General features: G+C 30.9%; 1 protein-coding gene across 2 annotated transcripts; it reads right to left on the bottom strand.

Annotated features, from left to right (window-relative positions):
* Positions 4,684 to 8,773, bottom strand: LOC109726161 (transcription factor bHLH62-like). Of its 2 annotated transcripts, none has more exons than XM_020255612.1 (8): positions 8,313 to 8,773; positions 6,084 to 6,281; positions 5,912 to 5,977; positions 5,777 to 5,845; positions 5,628 to 5,699; positions 5,332 to 5,538; positions 5,128 to 5,228; positions 4,684 to 5,020 (listed from the first exon to the last, which is right to left on the bottom strand). In XM_020255612.1, the coding sequence occupies exons 1-8, from the start codon at positions 8,610 to 8,612 to the stop codon at positions 4,990 to 4,992; spliced, it is 1,044 nt and encodes a 347-aa protein (XP_020111201.1). In that variant the 5' UTR covers positions 8,613 to 8,773; the 3' UTR covers positions 4,684 to 4,989. The 2 variants fall into 2 exon arrangements, with proteins under 2 accessions (XP_020111201.1, XP_020111200.1); XM_020255611.1 differs by having other exon boundaries at positions 5,332 to 5,556; positions 8,313 to 8,769.

Here is a 19,189-nt window from a genome sequence, read left to right as displayed (position 1 = left end):
GAAGTGATTGAATTTAATTTTCAGACTATACGAATTATATCAAAATAAACAACAAAAAGATAATCACACTTCAGAAAAACTCCAAACACTACTGTCCTTGAGTTACATTGGATCTAGAGATTCGTCAATCCAAATACCCTCTAAGGTGTTGTTTGGATCGTGCCGCAGAACTCGGAGATATGCGGAACCTTCTTGTAAGGATGCAGGTTGCCAGCTCTATGCTTTGGATATCATTGAATAACAAACAACATGCCTTCTGCAATGAATAAGACATGTCACCAACTCACACTCCTTTTGGATGTTCTCCCAACAAAGAGGGGTGTGTTTGATGCATTTGAGTCCATCTATCATTTTGGGTGAGACCACACACACCAAATGTGTTGTGGTGGTCCTTTTCATTCCACAGTGAGTGCAGTTGTTGTTGACCACTCTCTGCAGCATCTATTAGGGTTAGAAGCACAGTCACAAGTTTGGCGTTTCGCGATAAATTCGATATGTCGACCGAAATCAAGTATTGTGTAAATTTAGAAAAGATGGAGAATGGTTCTTGTAGCCCACTAGTATTGGTAACTCGTTGGGCCTACTAGTATTGGTTCATAATATTATACTCTGGTTCGGCGCGAAAAACAGTCAGGTATAGTCTATAAACACTTTACCTTCATGCTAGAAAAACTTTTTCTGGTTCGAATTTTAAAATTTACTAAACCGGGTAGTTTTTGTCCAATTTCTATTTGAAAATTCCAAAAAAAAACAAGATAAAACAAAAAAGGGAGCTTATATATCTAAGTTTTTTTGATTTAATATTTACTGCATTGCATTGGAGATTGAGTTCTAATTTGCATCTTTTGTTCACTTAAACGAAAACTTATTGTAAATAATTTCAAAGTTTGAATCATAATGTGTTAGATCTGGCATATGCTAGTTTCAGACAAAAGGTTTTGTTTGTAATGCTGATTCTTAAGAATACTAGTTCTGTACAGGTTAAAAATTAGAATTGTGGCTCATACATAAGTGGTTAAGGTATTTTTCAGCCTATCAGTTTATGATTTTGAATTGATTCGAGCCTTTTAACATAATATATATTTGCTCCTAAAAGTGGAGTCTAAAATATAGTCCAACTTTAGAATAAATTAGGATATATATATATATATATATATAGTCCGGCTACTATACTATTGATAGTACCAAGCTCTTAATATTATCGAGTTTTTTGCCGTTAGATCTACCCTTTAATTATTTCCACCCGTTAGATTATGCTGTTCAACCAACCACCCACTCAACCCTAGGATACCACTGTTATCCTAACTATACATTCTTTCATCCAACGATCTAAGACTTGATAGTATCAAGCGCTTGGTACTATCGATAGTAGCATAATTCTCTCTCTCTCTCTCTCTCTCTCTCTCTCTCTCTCTCTCTCTCTATATATATATATATATATATAATGATTCTATGCAAAAAGTTATGTATGTAGACCAAAAACTTAGTTGAACAACAATAACACATCCTTAGCTCAATTTGTGAGAATAGTAAGAAAAAAATTTATCACAGGTACAAAAGTTAGTGGCAGGAACAAAACACATGATGTTTTGTTACTCTGTCAACCTAAAATAAGACTGGCAAAAAAGAGGAGTAAAAACTGAGTTTCTAGTTGTTTTTGTGCTTAACAATTAGAAAGCTATGAAGAAGATGTCCACTAAGAATGGTTCTGAGTGAATCTTATGGTACTTTACAGCTTGTGCTCTTCCAACTATGCCAAAGTAAATGATGCTTCTCTATTGGAAAGTAATGTTTTATCTATTTGGCTTTGGTCGGAACTAGTAAAAGTGTTTTTCAAGTAGAGCTATTTTGAAAAGCCAAAAAAAAAAAGAAAGAAGAAGAAAACATCTCGGGGATATCGTATGTAAAACGCATGGCCTCAACATTGCAAATAGATTTATTCGAAAAACTATAACGGGCAAAATCTTAAAAAATCATGTGGATTGGTTTGGTCTGGCTTATTCGGTGTGTTGTAGCCTATTATTATGAAATTGTTCTATTTAGGGCAACATTTTTATGATCCGCCATCGTCTATTTACTGTTTTACTAACTATAATTTGATGCTTTTTTAAATTGAAATTTATTGCTGGGCCAACTGACCCTCAAATTCAAGAGTAACTATCATACTATCATACAAGTACCCACAGAAGGTTAAATTTGTGATTTTGTGTGGATCATAAGCGCTAACCAACTGTCCCAAAAATACGTGCGGATAGAAAGTGCGCACCCATCGCATTAAGAGCATAGCCACAGCGCTTCACGGACTTCAATTTGCCTCAACCCACTTGGACGTTACGTCTATTATTGGGTCTCTTGCCGTTAGGTTCATTATGGACCGCAATCTCGTTCAACTTATTGGGCTCAACCCAACTCAACTCATTAGTCTTCTGAATCTATTCTCATGGGACAGAAAGTTAAACTTATTTTAGCCAATAAAATATAGCCAACATTTAACACTAAAGTGGTCTTAAATCCTCAACAAAGTCAAAAAAAGGAAAAGGAAAAGAGTTAGTAGTAAAAAGACACCAACCCAACAATGATTAGTTCAAGTGGTGTCTCAATCAATAGTAATAGTAAAGAGCATGCAATGAGTCATATGTACTAAACAAGCTAGAGCAAGCAATAGACAATGACATGCAACCATCCATTTGCCTTCACCTTTTCATGGATGGATACACTTTTAAAACAATCAAAAAGCATGTTGAATTTGGTACACTCTTAACTAGTAAAGCTCCACAATGTACTTTATTAAGAAAGTAATGGACAAAGAAGAGTCAATAACATTATAGAGTTGGATTTTTTTATGTTTTCTTTTAGAGCAATTCAATGGTTGAAGGAATCTATCCACTCTGTAATCCCAATTTCTTATGAGAGTGGGATTTTTTTTTTTTTTTTTTGTTTTTATTTTTTAACTACTTAACATTGATTGGTACCATTGGATTTGGTGCATTTTAACCAGTAAAGCTATCACATAGTTTACACAAAGAACTCATTAACTTTAGCTCTAGACCTGTTAAACTTTATCGATTAATTTAATAGACTATTTTCGCATATTTTCACATATTATTTTGTGTAATGTCTCTAGGGTTAGTGGTCGGACACATGTTTCAGTTTTAGCAGCTCTGTACTCTAGTTGTAACTATATTCCGTTGCAGGCACAGCTATCGTTTCGTATACACGGAAAATTTCTGTATATACGGCAGGTCTGTTGACGTGTCCGAGGAAACGTGGTAATCCGGGCCGTGATATTTTGTATAACTTAAAAGTTTAAAAACAAAATCTATTTTTTTTCTCTTCTAGTTATGATAATTAAGCATCACGATTGAACAACACAGTGAATATATCTTTAATCTTTATTCTTTTTTAATATGTGTCGTAATAGGAGAAGCAGATTTTTGTTGCTTTAAAATTTACAAGATTATTTGCAATACAAGCGACCGAAATAGTTGTAAAATTTGTAATTTCAGTTGAGAAAAGAGGTCTATTTAAGGGTTTAATTTGAATTATTTAATAAAGTTTTGATGCTGTAATTACCAAAATTAAAAGTTCAGACGCCTATTAGTAAAAGTGCTAAAGTTTAGAGGGTCTTTGTTACATTAATTTTCCCTGCAGTTTATTAAGAAAGTAATGGACAAAGAAGAGTTTATAAGATAATAAGAGTAGGTGTTTTTACAGTAATCTTTAAATAAGATATTCTTAATTAGTCCCAAAGGAGAATCTATCCACTCTGGAATGCAATTTCTTTTCTTCTTTGTCCCCCCTCTACTCCCTTTCTATGAACTCTAATACAACTTTAGGGGGGGTAGGAAATTGAGAAATTAAAGTTCCCAACTTTATCCACATTTGATACTATTCTCCTCTTATGTAACAGCTCTTATATATATTCTTGTTCTTGTTCTGGTTCTTGGAGAATTAGAGAAACTGAGGAATTAAAGGTCCCAACTTTATCCACATTTGATACTATTCTCCTCTTATGTAACAGCTCTTATATATATTCTTGTTCTTGTTATAGGAGAATTTAGAAAATAAGTTAGTTTGGCGGTTTATTCCACATGTTGCTAGCTTATTATTCTCAGTGTTACTTTGAAGATGTTGAAAATAATTATCAAAATTAAACACCGTTCTATGATAGCTCAAAATGTTCGAAATTAACGGTGGTTTCACATGGTTTAATATAGTATCAGCGCATTGAGGATTAATAAGTTTGCTTGATGGTTTATTCCACATATTGTGCTAACTTATTATTCTCAGTGTTATATTGGAGATGTTGAAAATAATTATCAATAACATCATTCTCTAATAGTTCAAGATGTTGGAGATTAACGGCTGTTTCACATAATTTAATATAGCATCATAACATGAGAATTTATAAGTATGTTTGGGGGTTTGTTCCACATGTTGCTAGTGTATTGTTCTTTGTAATTATCAAAAACATCGTTCTCTGATATTTTAAGCTGTCGGAGATTAACGGTTGTTTCACGTAATTTAACATAGTATCAGAGCATGAGGTACTGAGTTCGAGTAAATTTTTAAGAAAAGATAAAGGGATAGCATTTCAGGAGTTCTTCATACAGAATTATTCCATTTTCCATCGAATAAGCACCACTTATGTTGCGAAATGGTCTAATCTACTGTTCGTGCTGCTTAAAGATTCGAATAATGCCCTAATATATATATATATATATATATATATATATATATATATATATATTCGTGAATTAATGATGAATAATGTCACAATAATAATACATCAGAACACCAAAGATAGCATAAAAAAAAAAAAAAAATCCTCTCGATGTTGCGAGAATCATGCTGCATTTTCGTTCCATGTCGATGTAACAATCGCTGCACACGCTGTTAGTCGGGATGCGTTATGCGCTGCTTTCGAACAAACGACTCGATATATATATACACCGTCGACTGGAACCGAGAATTCAGAATGATCAGAGCTCAATCTTCCTGCTGTCGGTCGTCGCAGGGCCTGCAGTAAAGCACACAAAAGTTTCAGATAACTCTTAAAACACTTCGAAATTTCGTATTCGCAATCTATTAACTCAAATTCGATCCGATTTCAAAACGAATTTGTACCGCAGAAGCTCTGCGAGGAGATTCGCTTGCGCGTCTCGACTCTGCCCGAAGAAGCCCATCTGAACAACACTCTGAAGATCATCCTCCCAGAAATTCCCAAGCTAAAGAAAAACACAAATGCCTCTTCTCAATCTCTACTCTTTGAAACCATTACTACTACCAAAAAGATCAAGAACACAAATTTTTCTTTTTTTTTTTTTAAACCTGAGTAGCATCGGCAAAGCCATTAAGGGTAGGAAATTCCATGCTGATGCTGCTGCAAAAGGAGGGGTCTAATTCATCGAACACGAATTTGTTTTCGAAACTCTCGAGAGGAGTCCCATTAATCCGCTGAGAATACGAAGAACCCGCGCTTGAATTCTCCGACCGATGATAAATCTGCGCCGCCGGTAAATCAGGCGCTTGCTGCTGCTGCGCTCGATTATTCATCTGGAAAAAAAATTCACACAAAGTTCAACACCGAGCGAGAACGCGAACGGTCGCACGAGATCGAAACATACGTCTTTCGGGCGGAGGAGGCTGTTTACGCAGAAGTCGAGCGGATTCACGGCGGCCAACTTCATCGACAAGAGCTGTAGAAAACTTTGATTCAGGACGAGAAACTTCAACCATGATGGTTCTTTCAGCTGAAAGATAACTGCGCGCGTACCTCGACCTGGCGCTGCAGCGACTGCACGTAGTTTATGATCTCGTCGAGCATCAGCGCTTTGCCCATGACCTGCACCACAAAGTTCTCGGCATCTTGAGATGGATAACAACTACACACTTATACTCTCATCCATACCTTGTTGCATCCGGGGACGAGGTTCTGGAGCAGCTTCATTCGCTCGCTGATCTTCTCTCTTCTGACCTGCAGGTGTTTCGACAGCGAAAATGAGAAATTACTGAAGAACTTAAAAATTCCGATTCGAGATTGTTCGAGAGAAATTGTGATCTGATCTGAAGATTTGTCGTACTCGTTCCGCGAGGCTGTGGCTGTCAGTGGCCTGGCCTCTTCTGGCTCTGACATGGATGTAATCCTGCTTTGAGCTGCTGTTCTCTTTCTCATTTGAATCTCTGTTGGCGCCGATTTCGGCGGTTTTCGGATTGATTGTCGCAGTTCTTTCGGATTGATCAGCTCTGCATCTTTTGGGATTTGAATCTTGATCTGTCAACTGGAATTCACAATTTCACAAACTATTTTAGGGGGAGTTCATAAATAAATAGAACAAATTTGATGAAAATTTTTTTTGTTAATAAAAAAAGGTGAAAATTTACAAGAAGCCCCTCAACTATTGGGAAGTTTGAACTCGGCCCCTTGATTTATTTTTTTTGGGTGAACTTTAAATACCATCCCATCCCTCTGGTTTCGCACTTTCTAAGTTTAGTACCATGTGATTTAAAGTGTATTAATTTAGTACCATGTGGTTTTATTTTTCTCTTTTCGTCAGCCCCTTCGTTAACTCTTCGTTAAATCATATACAAAAAAACTTCAGATATCCCACCTATAGTATATCGAATATTTATTTTAGTACCTTTTTAGTTTTAAATTTGTCACTGATTTAATAAAAACAAATACTAAAAAGAAAAAAATAAAACCACGGGATATGTAAGTGATATACTTTAAATTATAAGATACTAAAGTGAGAAAATGCGAAACTACATAATAGTATTTGAAGTTTTTTTTTTTTTTTTAAGAAAGAAAAACTTAAAAAAAAAAAGGTTTTTTGGTTTGTACGAAATCTCGAAAGGATTATGCATTAACAAAAATCTCTAATTTAATTGAAAAAAGTACTTAATAAAAATTTTAAAGTTAAAATAGTATCGATAAAAATAGGAAATAATTGCGCCTGAGTCCCTCTAAAATTTTTACCGAGAAAAATGGTAAAAATGTATGAAGACCCCTCAGCTATACGCCGTTTTGAAATGGACCCCTAACTATCTCAAATTTTATTGGTTCTAAATCAAAATTATTATTAAATTTAATTATTCTAATTAGTCACTAATTCTTAATCGGTCCAACATTACTCGCTTAAGAAATAATTAAAGTCATTAAGTATAATCAAACCATTTAATAAATTTGATAAAAAATTTAATTTATTTAACTAGAATAACACAATTCCAAAAAGAGAAATTTCAACGGATAGGGGCTCTTTCAAAATATCCCATAGTCCCAAAATATGTATATATATATTATATATGAAAAAATGTATGGATACCCCTCAATTACAGGAAATTCTAAAGTAGTCCCTTCAATTATTTTTTTTTTTTTGTGCGTGTGTATTGAAATCCATGAACTTCCATTTTTTTTTTTTTAAATTTGAGAGTTTATACTTCGTCGAGTTAAAAGTTTCATCAAATCTAATGATCCCATTGTTTATTAGGTATTATAATTAACCTAATTTTGTTTGCTAAAAGTGACTAAACTCGTCAAATTTGAAAAAAATCGCCAATAAATTTTATAGAAATTTAATAAAACCTTTAATTTTTTTTTTTTCTGATTAAAGCATCCTATAGTTAGGGATCAAGTTCAAAACGTCCTATAGTTGAGGGGGCTCTCCATACATTTTTACCAAGAAAATGTAAAACAAAAAAGAAATCCCCAAACTATTGAATAAATCGAACCTATAATTTAGAAGTCGAGGGTTCTTAATTTTTAAAAAAACGAAAAGAACGTGAAGGGGCCTAGTTCAAAAGCGCATATACTTGAGGGGGCTCTCCATACAATATTTACCAAAAAACAAGTAAAAAAATAAAAGTAAAAAAAAAAAAGAAAAAGAAAAAAATCCTCAAACTATTTGAATGGATCAAACTTATAATTTAGGAAAGTCGAGGGTTCTCAACCCCCCCTCCCAGTTAAAAATAAAAAAATAAAAAAAGTTAAGGGGCAATGTTCAACAGAGTTATACTTGAGGGGGCTCTCCATGCAATTTTTACCAAGAAACAGTAAAAAAAAAAAAGAAAAAATAAAAAAAAATCCCCAAACTATTTGAATGGATCAAACCTATAATTTAGGAAACTCGAGGGTTCTCAATCCCCCTCCCAGTGGAAAAAAAACAGAAAAAATTAAAAAGTTAAAGGGCATAGGTCAAAATTGCCTATAATTGAGGGGCCTCTGCATACAATTTTTACCAAAAAAAGTAAAAAAAAAAGTAAAAAAAAGAAAAGAAAAAATCCCCAAACAATTTGAATGGACCAAAGCAAACCTTGTTAGGAGACAATAAAGGGTTCTCGTCCTCCTCGTCCTCCTCCTCCTCATCGTCATCATCGTCGTTATCGTTGTTCTCCTCCTCCTCCTCCTTTACGGAGCTCCTCCTCCTCCTCCTCACTCCATGAGAGCTCTTCCTCTTCCTCTTCCTCCTCGCACTCCGATTGCGCGGCGCGTCGAGATCGGCGGATCCCAACAATTGTGGGCGGCGCCATGGGAAGTAGTTTGCGGCCGATGCGGCGGCGGCGGCGGCGGCGGTGTTAATGGCGGAGAAGAAGGGATCGTTGTTCTCCATCATGACAAAAGCGGAGGAGGAGGAGGAAGAGGGCGTGGTGGGTGTTGTGGTGAAGTGAGAATTAGAGAGAGAGACCCAAATATAGGGGGAGGACAATATATGTGGGAGGTTTATTTATATATAGAAGTATACCGGAGCTTCTTACTTAACGACGTCCCATTGAAGAGCCCTCGATTTACTATTATACTTCAGTTTTACATATTGAAAAAACTTCAAATATCATTATTATGGTTTCACACTTTATCACTTTATTTTATCACTTTCGTATCTTGCGGTTTCAAGTGTATCGATTTACTGTCATGTGGTTTTATTTTTATCTTTTTATTATCAATTTTATTAATTTTTTCGTTAAATCAGTGGCAAAGTTAAAAACTAAAGAGTACTAAAATAAATATTCGATAAGCGTACGTAAATGGAGTATCTGAAGTTTTTTTTGTATGTAATTTAACGAAATATTAACGAACAAGCTAAAGAAAAGATAAAAATGGAACCGTAGGACACTTTAAACGACAGAATACTAAAATGAGAAAGTACGAAACCACATAAGTGGTATTTGAAGTTTACCTTACGTCTTTCTAAATAGTTTCTTTGTTTGTTTTTTCTTAAAAGGAATTAAATTAAAAGTGAATATTATATGCCAACTTTTACATATATCCAAATAGTTCCTTGCTTGTTTTTTCTTAAAAAGAAAAAAAATAAAAGTGACGTGTGACGATGAATTAGGAGTCTTTAACGAGATTTTGGTCCTCAAATTAGAGTAAAACGCCTTACTGGAAAGTCCTGATTTATTGCCGTATGATGGTTTTACAGTTATCTAATAATTCTTTGAGTGTTTTCTAATATTAAAACTTTTTTTAAAAAATATTTAATACCAAAGTTATGCGCGGTGACGAATTAGGGCTCTCTTTTGGTCATCAAAATTAGAATAAAACTTCAGTGGAGAGATCCCTAACTCACTGGGAGTCTCGATTTGCTGTCATATTGTAAGATTTGCTTTTATCCAATTGTTCAACGGCGGATTGGGGCTACTTTCCTAGCTACATTACGCCTTTTACTTCTCAAATGAAGATAAAACTTCTGTCTCGTCGGGAAGCCTCCGATTTGCTGTCATGCGCTAGTTTTTACTCTATCTAATATTTGGTTTAGTATTTTTCAATACTATATATTTTTTTAAAAAATTAAACTCTAGAAGAAAAAATTATAATTTTTGAATAGAGATAAAAATGACACGAGACGATAAATTAGGGCTCCTTAATGAGAGCTCGTTGAGGAACTCCCCGCTGAAGTTTATTTTTCTCAAAATACGCTCTGATTAGAGGTTTCAAATTAAAACCTAATTATTTCACATATTTAGCTAAATTTATTTCTGAGAGAAAATAAACGAAACGAATAACATATTATTTTTTTCTTAAAAAAAAAAGAGATAATTTATGAAGTGCATGACACTTTGGTACTTAAATTTTAGTTTATTATAGCAAAAGAAAATACATTTCTTTTTTAATCAAAACTCTCTCTCTCTCTCTCTCTCTCTCTCTCTCTTTTTGTTTTTTTACTCTTATTTTCTTTCCATCCATATCAAGTTTGTGAGGTGGAATTGGTTGGGGTATTTATTGCGAGGGACGCTATTCAAATATTTGTTAATGTAGGGGGGTTTTATGCAACAAAAAGAAAAGACACCGTGATCAACGGTGGAGAGGCGCCGGGCGTTGGACGATGAAAAGTAGCCGTGTGTTCCCCGCCCCCAAAAACCTTTTTTTTTTTTTTTTTGACCTTTAAGGAGAAATACAGTTTTAGTCCTCCAACTATGCAAGAATGACATTTTAGTACTCAAATTTTAATCCATTAGTTAAACATAAGTTTACCCCGAAGGTTAAAAAAGTAAAATCAGGTACAAAAAATTACACTTAATTATACTGTAATTTTATTTTTTATTTTGCTAAAAATATTTGCCGTAAGAGAGGGTAATAAAGTAATATTTTTTTTATGTATAGGGTGGCGCTAAATCAGGTAGGGTAAATCGTACTTATCTTAGTTTATTGCAGTTTCTGGCTTAAAATTTTAGGATAAAAATGTGTAAAATTTATCTGAATTATAAATTATTTTGATTCAATTATTCAATCTTTCAAAATTTTACTTTTAGTATCTAACCTTTTAATTTATTTGATTTAAGTTAATTGATGGCTCTTCAGATTTAATTGAATAGTTATTGATGTGTTGTTGACGTGATAAGGACGTGGTATTTGTCACACTGTCGGTCACAATTACTGTTACATTAGCAACGTGAAACCATTTGGTCGGCGTAATCCAATTGTGCGACTCGGTTGCCGCAATCTAAAAAATTTGAATCATAAATTATAATAAATTAAAATTTAAGGACCAAAATATAACACCTCTCTAGTTTGACAACCAAAATTATAATTTAGCCAATGAAAAATAAAAAGAATATAGGATTTTCCCGCAAAATGGCCAAAAATCTTACCTCCCATATTAATGGGACCAAGGTGAGATATGAAAAAAATGCCTTATAAGATTTTAGTTGGTCTTACAATCATTTGGTGGGTTTTAAAAATATACTAGTGAATTACCCGCGCGATGCTGCGGATATAAAATTATTTTTATAATAAATTTTATTTTTTTAATATTTTTATATAGTTTTATAAGTCTAATTATTAATTAGACAAAAATTATATAAAAATAATTTAGTAGTTAAATCTATTTAAATAAAAGTCATTAAAATTGATATATGGGCAAAGTAAATTTATATAATAATTTATTTTATAAAAATACATATGAAAAGGATTTGAGATAAATCTATCAGAATGATTTAAAAAAATCAATAAATAGAAGGAAAATAAAATTGTAAATAAAATTGTTTAATAGAATTAATTATATATACACAGAAATACACTATATTTCTAAAATTTTACTCCTAAAATTTAAATACTATATTTTTTTTATACAACGATATTTTACGTGATTTAAATTGTATCTATCAGGTTAGATTTTATTACGTGATTTATTATGCGTATTATTAATAAAATTAATTAATAATATTATAATTTAATTAATTATTATAATTTAGAATTTAAAATTGAAATTAATATTATAAGTTAAAATTAAAATTTAGAATTTAAAATTTACAATTTAGAATTTAAAATTTAAAATTTTAAATTTTTAAAATTTGAAAGTATCAAAATTTTAAATTTTCATATCAAAATTTAATTACTAATAAGCTGTTATATAATTTATTAATAAAATTAATTATATATATATAATAATGTGTGTGTGTGAGAGAGAATGAAGTGGAGGGTTGGGGACACGCCTCAACCTAAGGTTCCCCAACCCTCCTTTAATGTAATAGAAAATTAAAATTTAAAATTTAAATTTTAAATTTTGAAAGTATCAAAACTTTAAATTTTCATATCAAAAGTTAATTAGTAATAAGCTGTTATGCAATTTATTAATAAAATTATATATATATATATATATATATATATATATATATATATATTTATGTATGTGTGTATGTGTGTGTGTGTGGAGAGAGAGAATGAAGTGGAGGGTTGGGGGACAGGTGTCAACCTAAGGTTCCCCAACCCTCCTTTAATGTAATAGATAGAAATAGATTTTATGAATCGCATTCTCAACTTTTAATTCCGTAAACTGAATATCAACCAACTGTTTTTGAATACAATACTGTTGGAAATCTGATATTCGCTGTGATACTAGATTTTGAGAATTCACAATCCACTCTGATATTGACTATTGCTGACTTGATACTGAATTCGGTATCGATTGTTGAGATTTCGCAATAGAAACGTCATATCAAATTTTTATCATAAATTTATCTCCTTAGCAAAAATTGGTATAACTACAAAATAGAGAAAAAACCAAATAGAAAATATGGGTGAAATCAAATTCACTAAACAAGAGAAGAATTACACCTGACATTTTTTCTACACAGAGTAGCTTCAATCCGAGCCCTCTTTCTGAATCTCTTTCACCCTTCTTTCATCTTCTATAAACCCAAAATTCTTTCTCTCTCATCTTGTGAACCTATACACAAGATATACCACTGATCCATGGCCACGAAAGCCGCACATGTTCTCTTATACCAATACACTAGGCACATCCAAAGTCATGACCATCTTAGTTATATTATTATGGTGTGACGAAACTGTACCACCACCACCAAAATAATAGCATCTATATTATATTTATATTTTATATCAAAAGCTATTTAAATTCTAGTCCAATTAAATCTTTACTCTAATTAGTATTTGAATTTTAATTAATTTATTTCCAATGTATTTAAATATTAATTCTAATCCAATTAGAATTCAACGACAAATTTAATCAAATCATAACATTTTAATATATTTCTGTTATTTTTAAAAATAATTTCAATATAGCGAAAGAGCATGGAGGGAAAATAAATACATCAACTTAAATTTTTTTTTTACAGAAGCGTTTTATGCATTTTGCGATTTTTTCTAATTCTAATTTATTTGTTAAAGGGTAGAGATATTTTACAATATTTTAGAGGGTATTTTGGAGATTATAATTATTATTATTATTATTATTGTTATTATTTTACAAATGCATGTTTAAGTGCAATTGCTTTTCTGTTAAATTAGATGATTATAATTAAAAGTATCAAAATTTACAAGTAAAATTTGATTTTTTTATGTTATTTATTTATTTATTTTTTTGTGTGGAAAATGAACGTGCACGTGCATTTCTATTCGTACATACAAAATTATAAACCAAGTACTTATAAGCAAATAAATAAAATATTTAGAGTACTTGCAAAATGCAACTTAATTACACATGCCCAAAACAGTAATAACATTTTCTCTCCTTAGTCCTGGATCCTTGTAATTAATAATTGCTTAGTTGAGCAAAAGTTTTAGCCCCACATTTTTAAATTCCATAAAAGGAAATTGATGGTGAGTTGTTGGTGGGAGAAGCACTTTTTTTTAACACATAAATGCTTCAAAAGGATAAGAATCGAAAATGATTAGAAAAAACTCTGATCGAATTCGACACCGAATTTATTCCATAGAAATGTTAAAATTTAGTATCGGATATATATATATTCGCATTTAAATTCGCATTTGAAATAAAATATGAATATGATTTCGTAAAAAATCTCATTGTATTTGATTGTTTTCGCCCTTATGATATAAAGGAGGAAGCTAATATATATTATACAGAGATAACCTGGTTTTCTACTATATTATTTGTTTATTTTATTTTTGAGTTTTAGATACTTAAATTTTGTTGAATAGATTATAAGCATATGAATTTTGAACACAAGTATAGATTTTTAGTTGCATTATGTCTTAATTAGTTGTGCTAATTATAGTTTATATTTATATAGAGTTGGACTGGGCTACTATTAGTAGCAAAATTCCATTGTTGCTACCAGTTTTTTAGCCTTTGGATCAACTCTTTTTATTATTTCTAACCATTGGATTAAATACTATAACCCAATAAGGACCACTCAACCCTAGGGGAACCACTGAACTCTAACCAACTAATATCATCCCGACCTTACAATTTTTCATCCAAAGGTTAAAAACTTGATAGCAAGAGCGTTTTACTATTAATAGTATTCCAGCCTAATTCTATTTATATATGCATATTTAGGGGTGAAAACGACCGAACACAATTGAATATTTAACGAAATCATATTCTCATCTGTATTTTTTTTTCCTGACTTGAATTCGAATACAGATATGCGTTGGATGCTAAATTTTTGTTACGATATTCGCTAAAACCCGATTCAAATTAGATCAAATATTTCGAATATTATTTGTATAGTAATATATGCTAATATATTGAGTCCGACTACTATACCCTTATGAGTATAGATCTCTTTATATTCATAAGTTTTCGATCGTTAGATCTTTCAGTTTGATCGCTTTTATCTGTCAGATCATATTATTCAACCAACCACCCACTCAACTCTAGTCTCTATAGGGGACGACTACGATCATCTTAACTGTATATTACTTCATCCAACAGTCGAAAATTTATGAGCACGAAGGGATTTATATTCACATATAAATATGAAATAAAATTAGCAACAATATAATAAATTTTACATCCGTGTTTAAATTTTTATATATCTATGTTTTATTGAATGATATCTAAAATTTAATAAATAAAAATTCAATTTTAATATGAAACTCATAATAAAATAATAAATGAAAAACATAATAAAGCAGCTTTTTTTTTCCTACAATAACAACAACAATGGAGACAACAACAACAACAAGAGCAATAATAATAATAAAAATAAAATATCACTAATTAAAGAGAGATCTCCTTTTGATATCTTTTGACTACTACTTTTGAATATAGAGACTCAATTCAATGCTAAGTTTCCTTTTAAAGCTTCCTATGTTTATTTAGGTTTTTTTTTTTTTATTTTTTTTTAATTTTTTTTTGCATTTAACCCCTTCAAAAAATTTTTTTTTGTTAAAAAATATCCAACAAAATTTATATTTACAAGATTGATCTTATCCTCGCCACGCGAGCACCACGTGGGCGTGGATAGGGTGTAAGTTAAGTTGAATATGATGAATCATTTACTGTATTTGGATACAGTGAATGATTCACCGTATTCCGTTATTTTTCTATCACGGTATAAGTAATATTTGGAGTTTGATGTTTAGGAAGGATACGGTGAACCATTCACAATATCCAAATACGGTGAATGATTCAGTACCATGCTCAACTTAACCTACATTGTCACGTTCACGTGGCGTTTACGTGGCGGGACAGAGTCAATCTTGCAAGTATAAATTTTATTGAGTTATTTGTGGATTTTTTTTTTTTTTTTTCTGAGAGGGCTAAATGCCCAAAAAAGCCCGGTTATTTACGTAAAAATGTATGGAGAACCCCTCAACTATAGGCCATTTTGAAATAGGCTCCCTTAGTTTTTATTTGTATTTTTATTTTTATTTTTTTTTGGTTGAGACTTTTTTAGGTTTTAATTTTTTTTAATGAGTTTTTTCACTTTGTTATATTAAAACTTTATTAAATTTAATGACTTTATTAATTAAACAGTTGCTAATTGTTCCGCTTTTATTTGCTAAAAAGTGACTCAAATTATTAAATTTGGTGAAACATCAATTAGTTGATAAATCCCCTAAAATCACTTAATTCCAAAAAAAAGAGAAAAAAAAAAGTTAAAGGGTCCCAGTGAAAAATAATAGAAGTTGAGGGGTCTCCTGTATGTTTTGACTACTTTTTAAATTATGGAGACTCAATTTATTGGTAAGTTTCCTTTCGACTCTTCCTATATTTATTTATTTATTTAAGTAAAAATACATGAAGACTCCTCAACTATAGGCTACTTTAAAAGAGACCCCTCAATTTTTATTTTTTTAATTGATACCCTAGTTAAAAAAAATCAGAAAATTTATCAAATTTATTGGCGACTTCAGCGAATTCGATAACTTTAATCATTTTTTTAACAAATAAAACTTGAGCAACTAATGATTAATAACTAATAAAATCATTAAATTTTGATTATTTTTTTGAACATAACTAAGGTTTAAAATTCAAACCAGAAGAAAAAAGTTGAGGGGTCTATCTAAAATTAGAATATAGGTGCGGAATCTTCTTTCACTTTTACCTATCTATTTATTTATTTATTTATTTATGTATTTATTTATATATATACATAAAGCAGAGGATGAGTTCAATCTATATATCTATTTTATTAACTACATTAAAGGAGGGTTTGGGGGGACCTTAGATTGACACGTGTCCCCCCAACCCTCCTATTCTCTCTCTTTCTACACACACACAGACACAAACACACACACACATACACATATATATATATATAATACAAAATTTAAAATTTTGATATTTTTAAATTTTAAAGTTTTAAATTTTAAATTTAATATTTCATATTTTAAATTATAATATTTATTTTCAAATTTTAAACTTTCCAAAATTTAAAATTTTAAATCTCTAAATTCTAATAATACGCGTAATAAAATCTAACCTAATAAATGCAATTTAAATTACATAAAATATCGTTGTATAAAAAAATATAGAATTTAAATTGTAGGACTAAAATTTTAGAAATATAGTGCATATGTGTATATATATAATTAATTTTATTAAATAATTTTTTTACAATTTTTTTTTTATTTATTGGTTTTCTTAAATTATTTTGATAGATTTATCTCAAATTCTTTTCATATAAATTTTATAAAATAAATTATTGTATAAATTTACTTTGCGCATAATTATTTTTATATAATTTTTTATTTAATTAATAATTAGACTTATAAAACTATATAAAAATATTAAAAAATATATAATTTATTATAAAAATAATTTTATATCCGTAGCATCGCGCGGGTAATTCACTAGTACAGTGCAATAAATGAAGAATGGCTGTTTGATTCCTGCATAGAAAAAACAAAATTTCTCCTTTTTTTTTTTTTCTTTTTTTCAATTCTCCATTTTTTTTTGAAAAAAAAATTAAGAAAAAAATGTAAATTGACTTTTTTTTGCCTTAAAAAAATTAATTGATTTTGGTCCAAAGTCCAGCGACATTTTTCGATTTTACAAATTGAGGTCGAAATTTTTAAAAATTGGTCAGAATATTTTTACTCTTTCTCTTTCCTTTTTTTTTTTTTTTTTATTTTTATTTTTTTGTCTCCTCTTCTTCCACTGTCCGCACGTCGCTGCTGCGCTCCTCTCCCTCTGCCGCTTACATCTCTGCTGCAGTCGATGACAGCAGCGAGGGCTCGAACGTAACACGAATAGTAGATGCGAAGGCGTGGATAGCGGGACAGTTCGAGAAGGCGGGGAGTACTGAAAGTAAATATCCTTCTTTTCCTTTTTTTCTATATTCTTTATGTTTTTTCACTAAAAGGAATAGAAATATCCAACTGTTTGAATACATATTACGTTCTTTGATTAGTACAACAGACTGTAAAATAATATAGTATTTGTGGACCAAAATGTAAGTACAGTAAATTAGAATTTAAAAACCAAATTGTCTCATATGTCATAATTTGAGATCGAACTAAACGTGCAATTTAGTCTTAAATTTAGGTAGTAGTTCAAAGTATACTAGGATTATTATTATTATTATTATTATGTAGCATTATATATATGTGCAATTAATGGTACGGATGCTACAGAAATGTACTAGGGCTAATTTGTGAAGGCCCTATAGAGGTTTTGTACTGCTAAGGTGATTCGGCGGGAGCGAGGACGAGCGCTGCGTGCGTGGGAAGAGAGAGAGAGATCTTCTGCGCTGGCACGGGAGAAAAAAGCTTTAGTGGGGAGCTCGAGGAGCTCCCGATATGCTGTCACGTATTAGTTTTGCCTTTATTCAAAAGTTATAATCTTTTCTCTACTATTTATTTAATATTTTTAGTCTTAATATTGAAAAACACCTAATGAACTTGTATACGGAGGCACAACAAACATGCGACAGCAGATCGGGAGCTCTCTGACAAGCCACTGAAGCTTTTTCCTTGACAGAAGATGATAGAGGGATAAGAGAGATTCACATAGATAAGGCGACATTGGGGAAGCTCCCACTGAAGTTTTATCTGTACGGAGCTCTGAATAGTCCCAAGGTGGCCGTTGCGCCGCTTAACTTTTCAAAATTTACTTAACAGTCCTTCGGTAGCTAATAAATTTTTAACTAATTTTAAAAAATAATGCTTTATCTTTCTTCTTATTTATTTTAGAGCAATTCTTCCTTATGGAACATATTTCTCTACTAGTCTTATTATAATTTTTTTTTCCCACTAAAATCTGAAAGAAATGGGTGCAAATATGGAGGGCATTTTTGAAATAAATTCATCAACTTTTCTAATTATTTTGGATGAACTATTTTATTTAATTAAATAAAATATTATGTTAAATTTAATAGCTTAATTAGCTGATCGTCATCCGTTGTTATAATTTTTATACATTTACTAAAAATTAGGAAATTAGATAACGAACTTAATTACTATTAGATTTAGTAAAATTCCTAAGTTATTTAAATGGAATAATATAAATAAAATAATTAGAAATTAAGCGAGTGTAAATAAAAAAAAAAATAAAATTATTAATTGTTTAATCAATATATTTTTTGTATAAAAAAATTGATTAGGTAAAATCATATTTATCCGCCGAAATTTCTATTTATGTATATTTTGGCCCCTTCTCGCGATAAAAAGAATTCAGGTTGAAACTACTCAGTGCAAAAAAAAAAAAAAAAAAAAGAGTGTAATTCTTCTCTTGCTTAATAAATTTTATTTTACATTTTTTTTTTTTTATGAATACCAGCATTTGCTGAGGAGGCGGGTTATGGTAAAATTCTGTTCAGATGTTTCTATTATAGAATTCCAACAACTGATACTAAAGTGAGTACCGAATTTGCAGTAATTGGTATATATTATAACCGGTTACGGATTCTCAACAAACAAAATCTCTGTAAGTTATTTACTATAACAAGGTAATAAATTGCAAAAAATCTACTTTTCTGCGCGTCCCCTTCCTCATCCTCAGCTCGTTTTTGATAAATCGATAGAGAACATTAAAGT

Source organism: Ananas comosus, linkage group 21 (genome assembly GCF_001540865.1).
Source record: "Ananas comosus cultivar F153 linkage group 21, ASM154086v1, whole genome shotgun sequence".
NCBI lineage: Eukaryota > Viridiplantae > Streptophyta > Magnoliopsida > Poales > Bromeliaceae > Ananas > Ananas comosus.
The sequence above is the reverse complement of the archived record's forward strand: the minus strand, read 5'-3'. Positions and strand labels throughout refer to the sequence as shown.

Bases quoted from the DNA above. Each gene is read 5' to 3' on its own strand.
- LOC109726161 (XM_020255611.1), bottom strand. From the start codon at position 8,612: ATGATGGAGAACAACGATCCCTTCTTCTCCGCCATTAACACCGCCGCC. The intron at 5,846-5,911 runs GTATGGATGAGA...TTTGTGGTGCAG, and splicing joins TCGTCCCCGGATGCAACAAG to GTCATGGGCAAAGCGCTGAT. The intron at 5,021-5,127 runs GTACAAATTCGT...GCTTTACTGCAG, and splicing joins CTCCTCGCAGAGCTTCTGCG to GCCCTGCGACGACCGACAGC.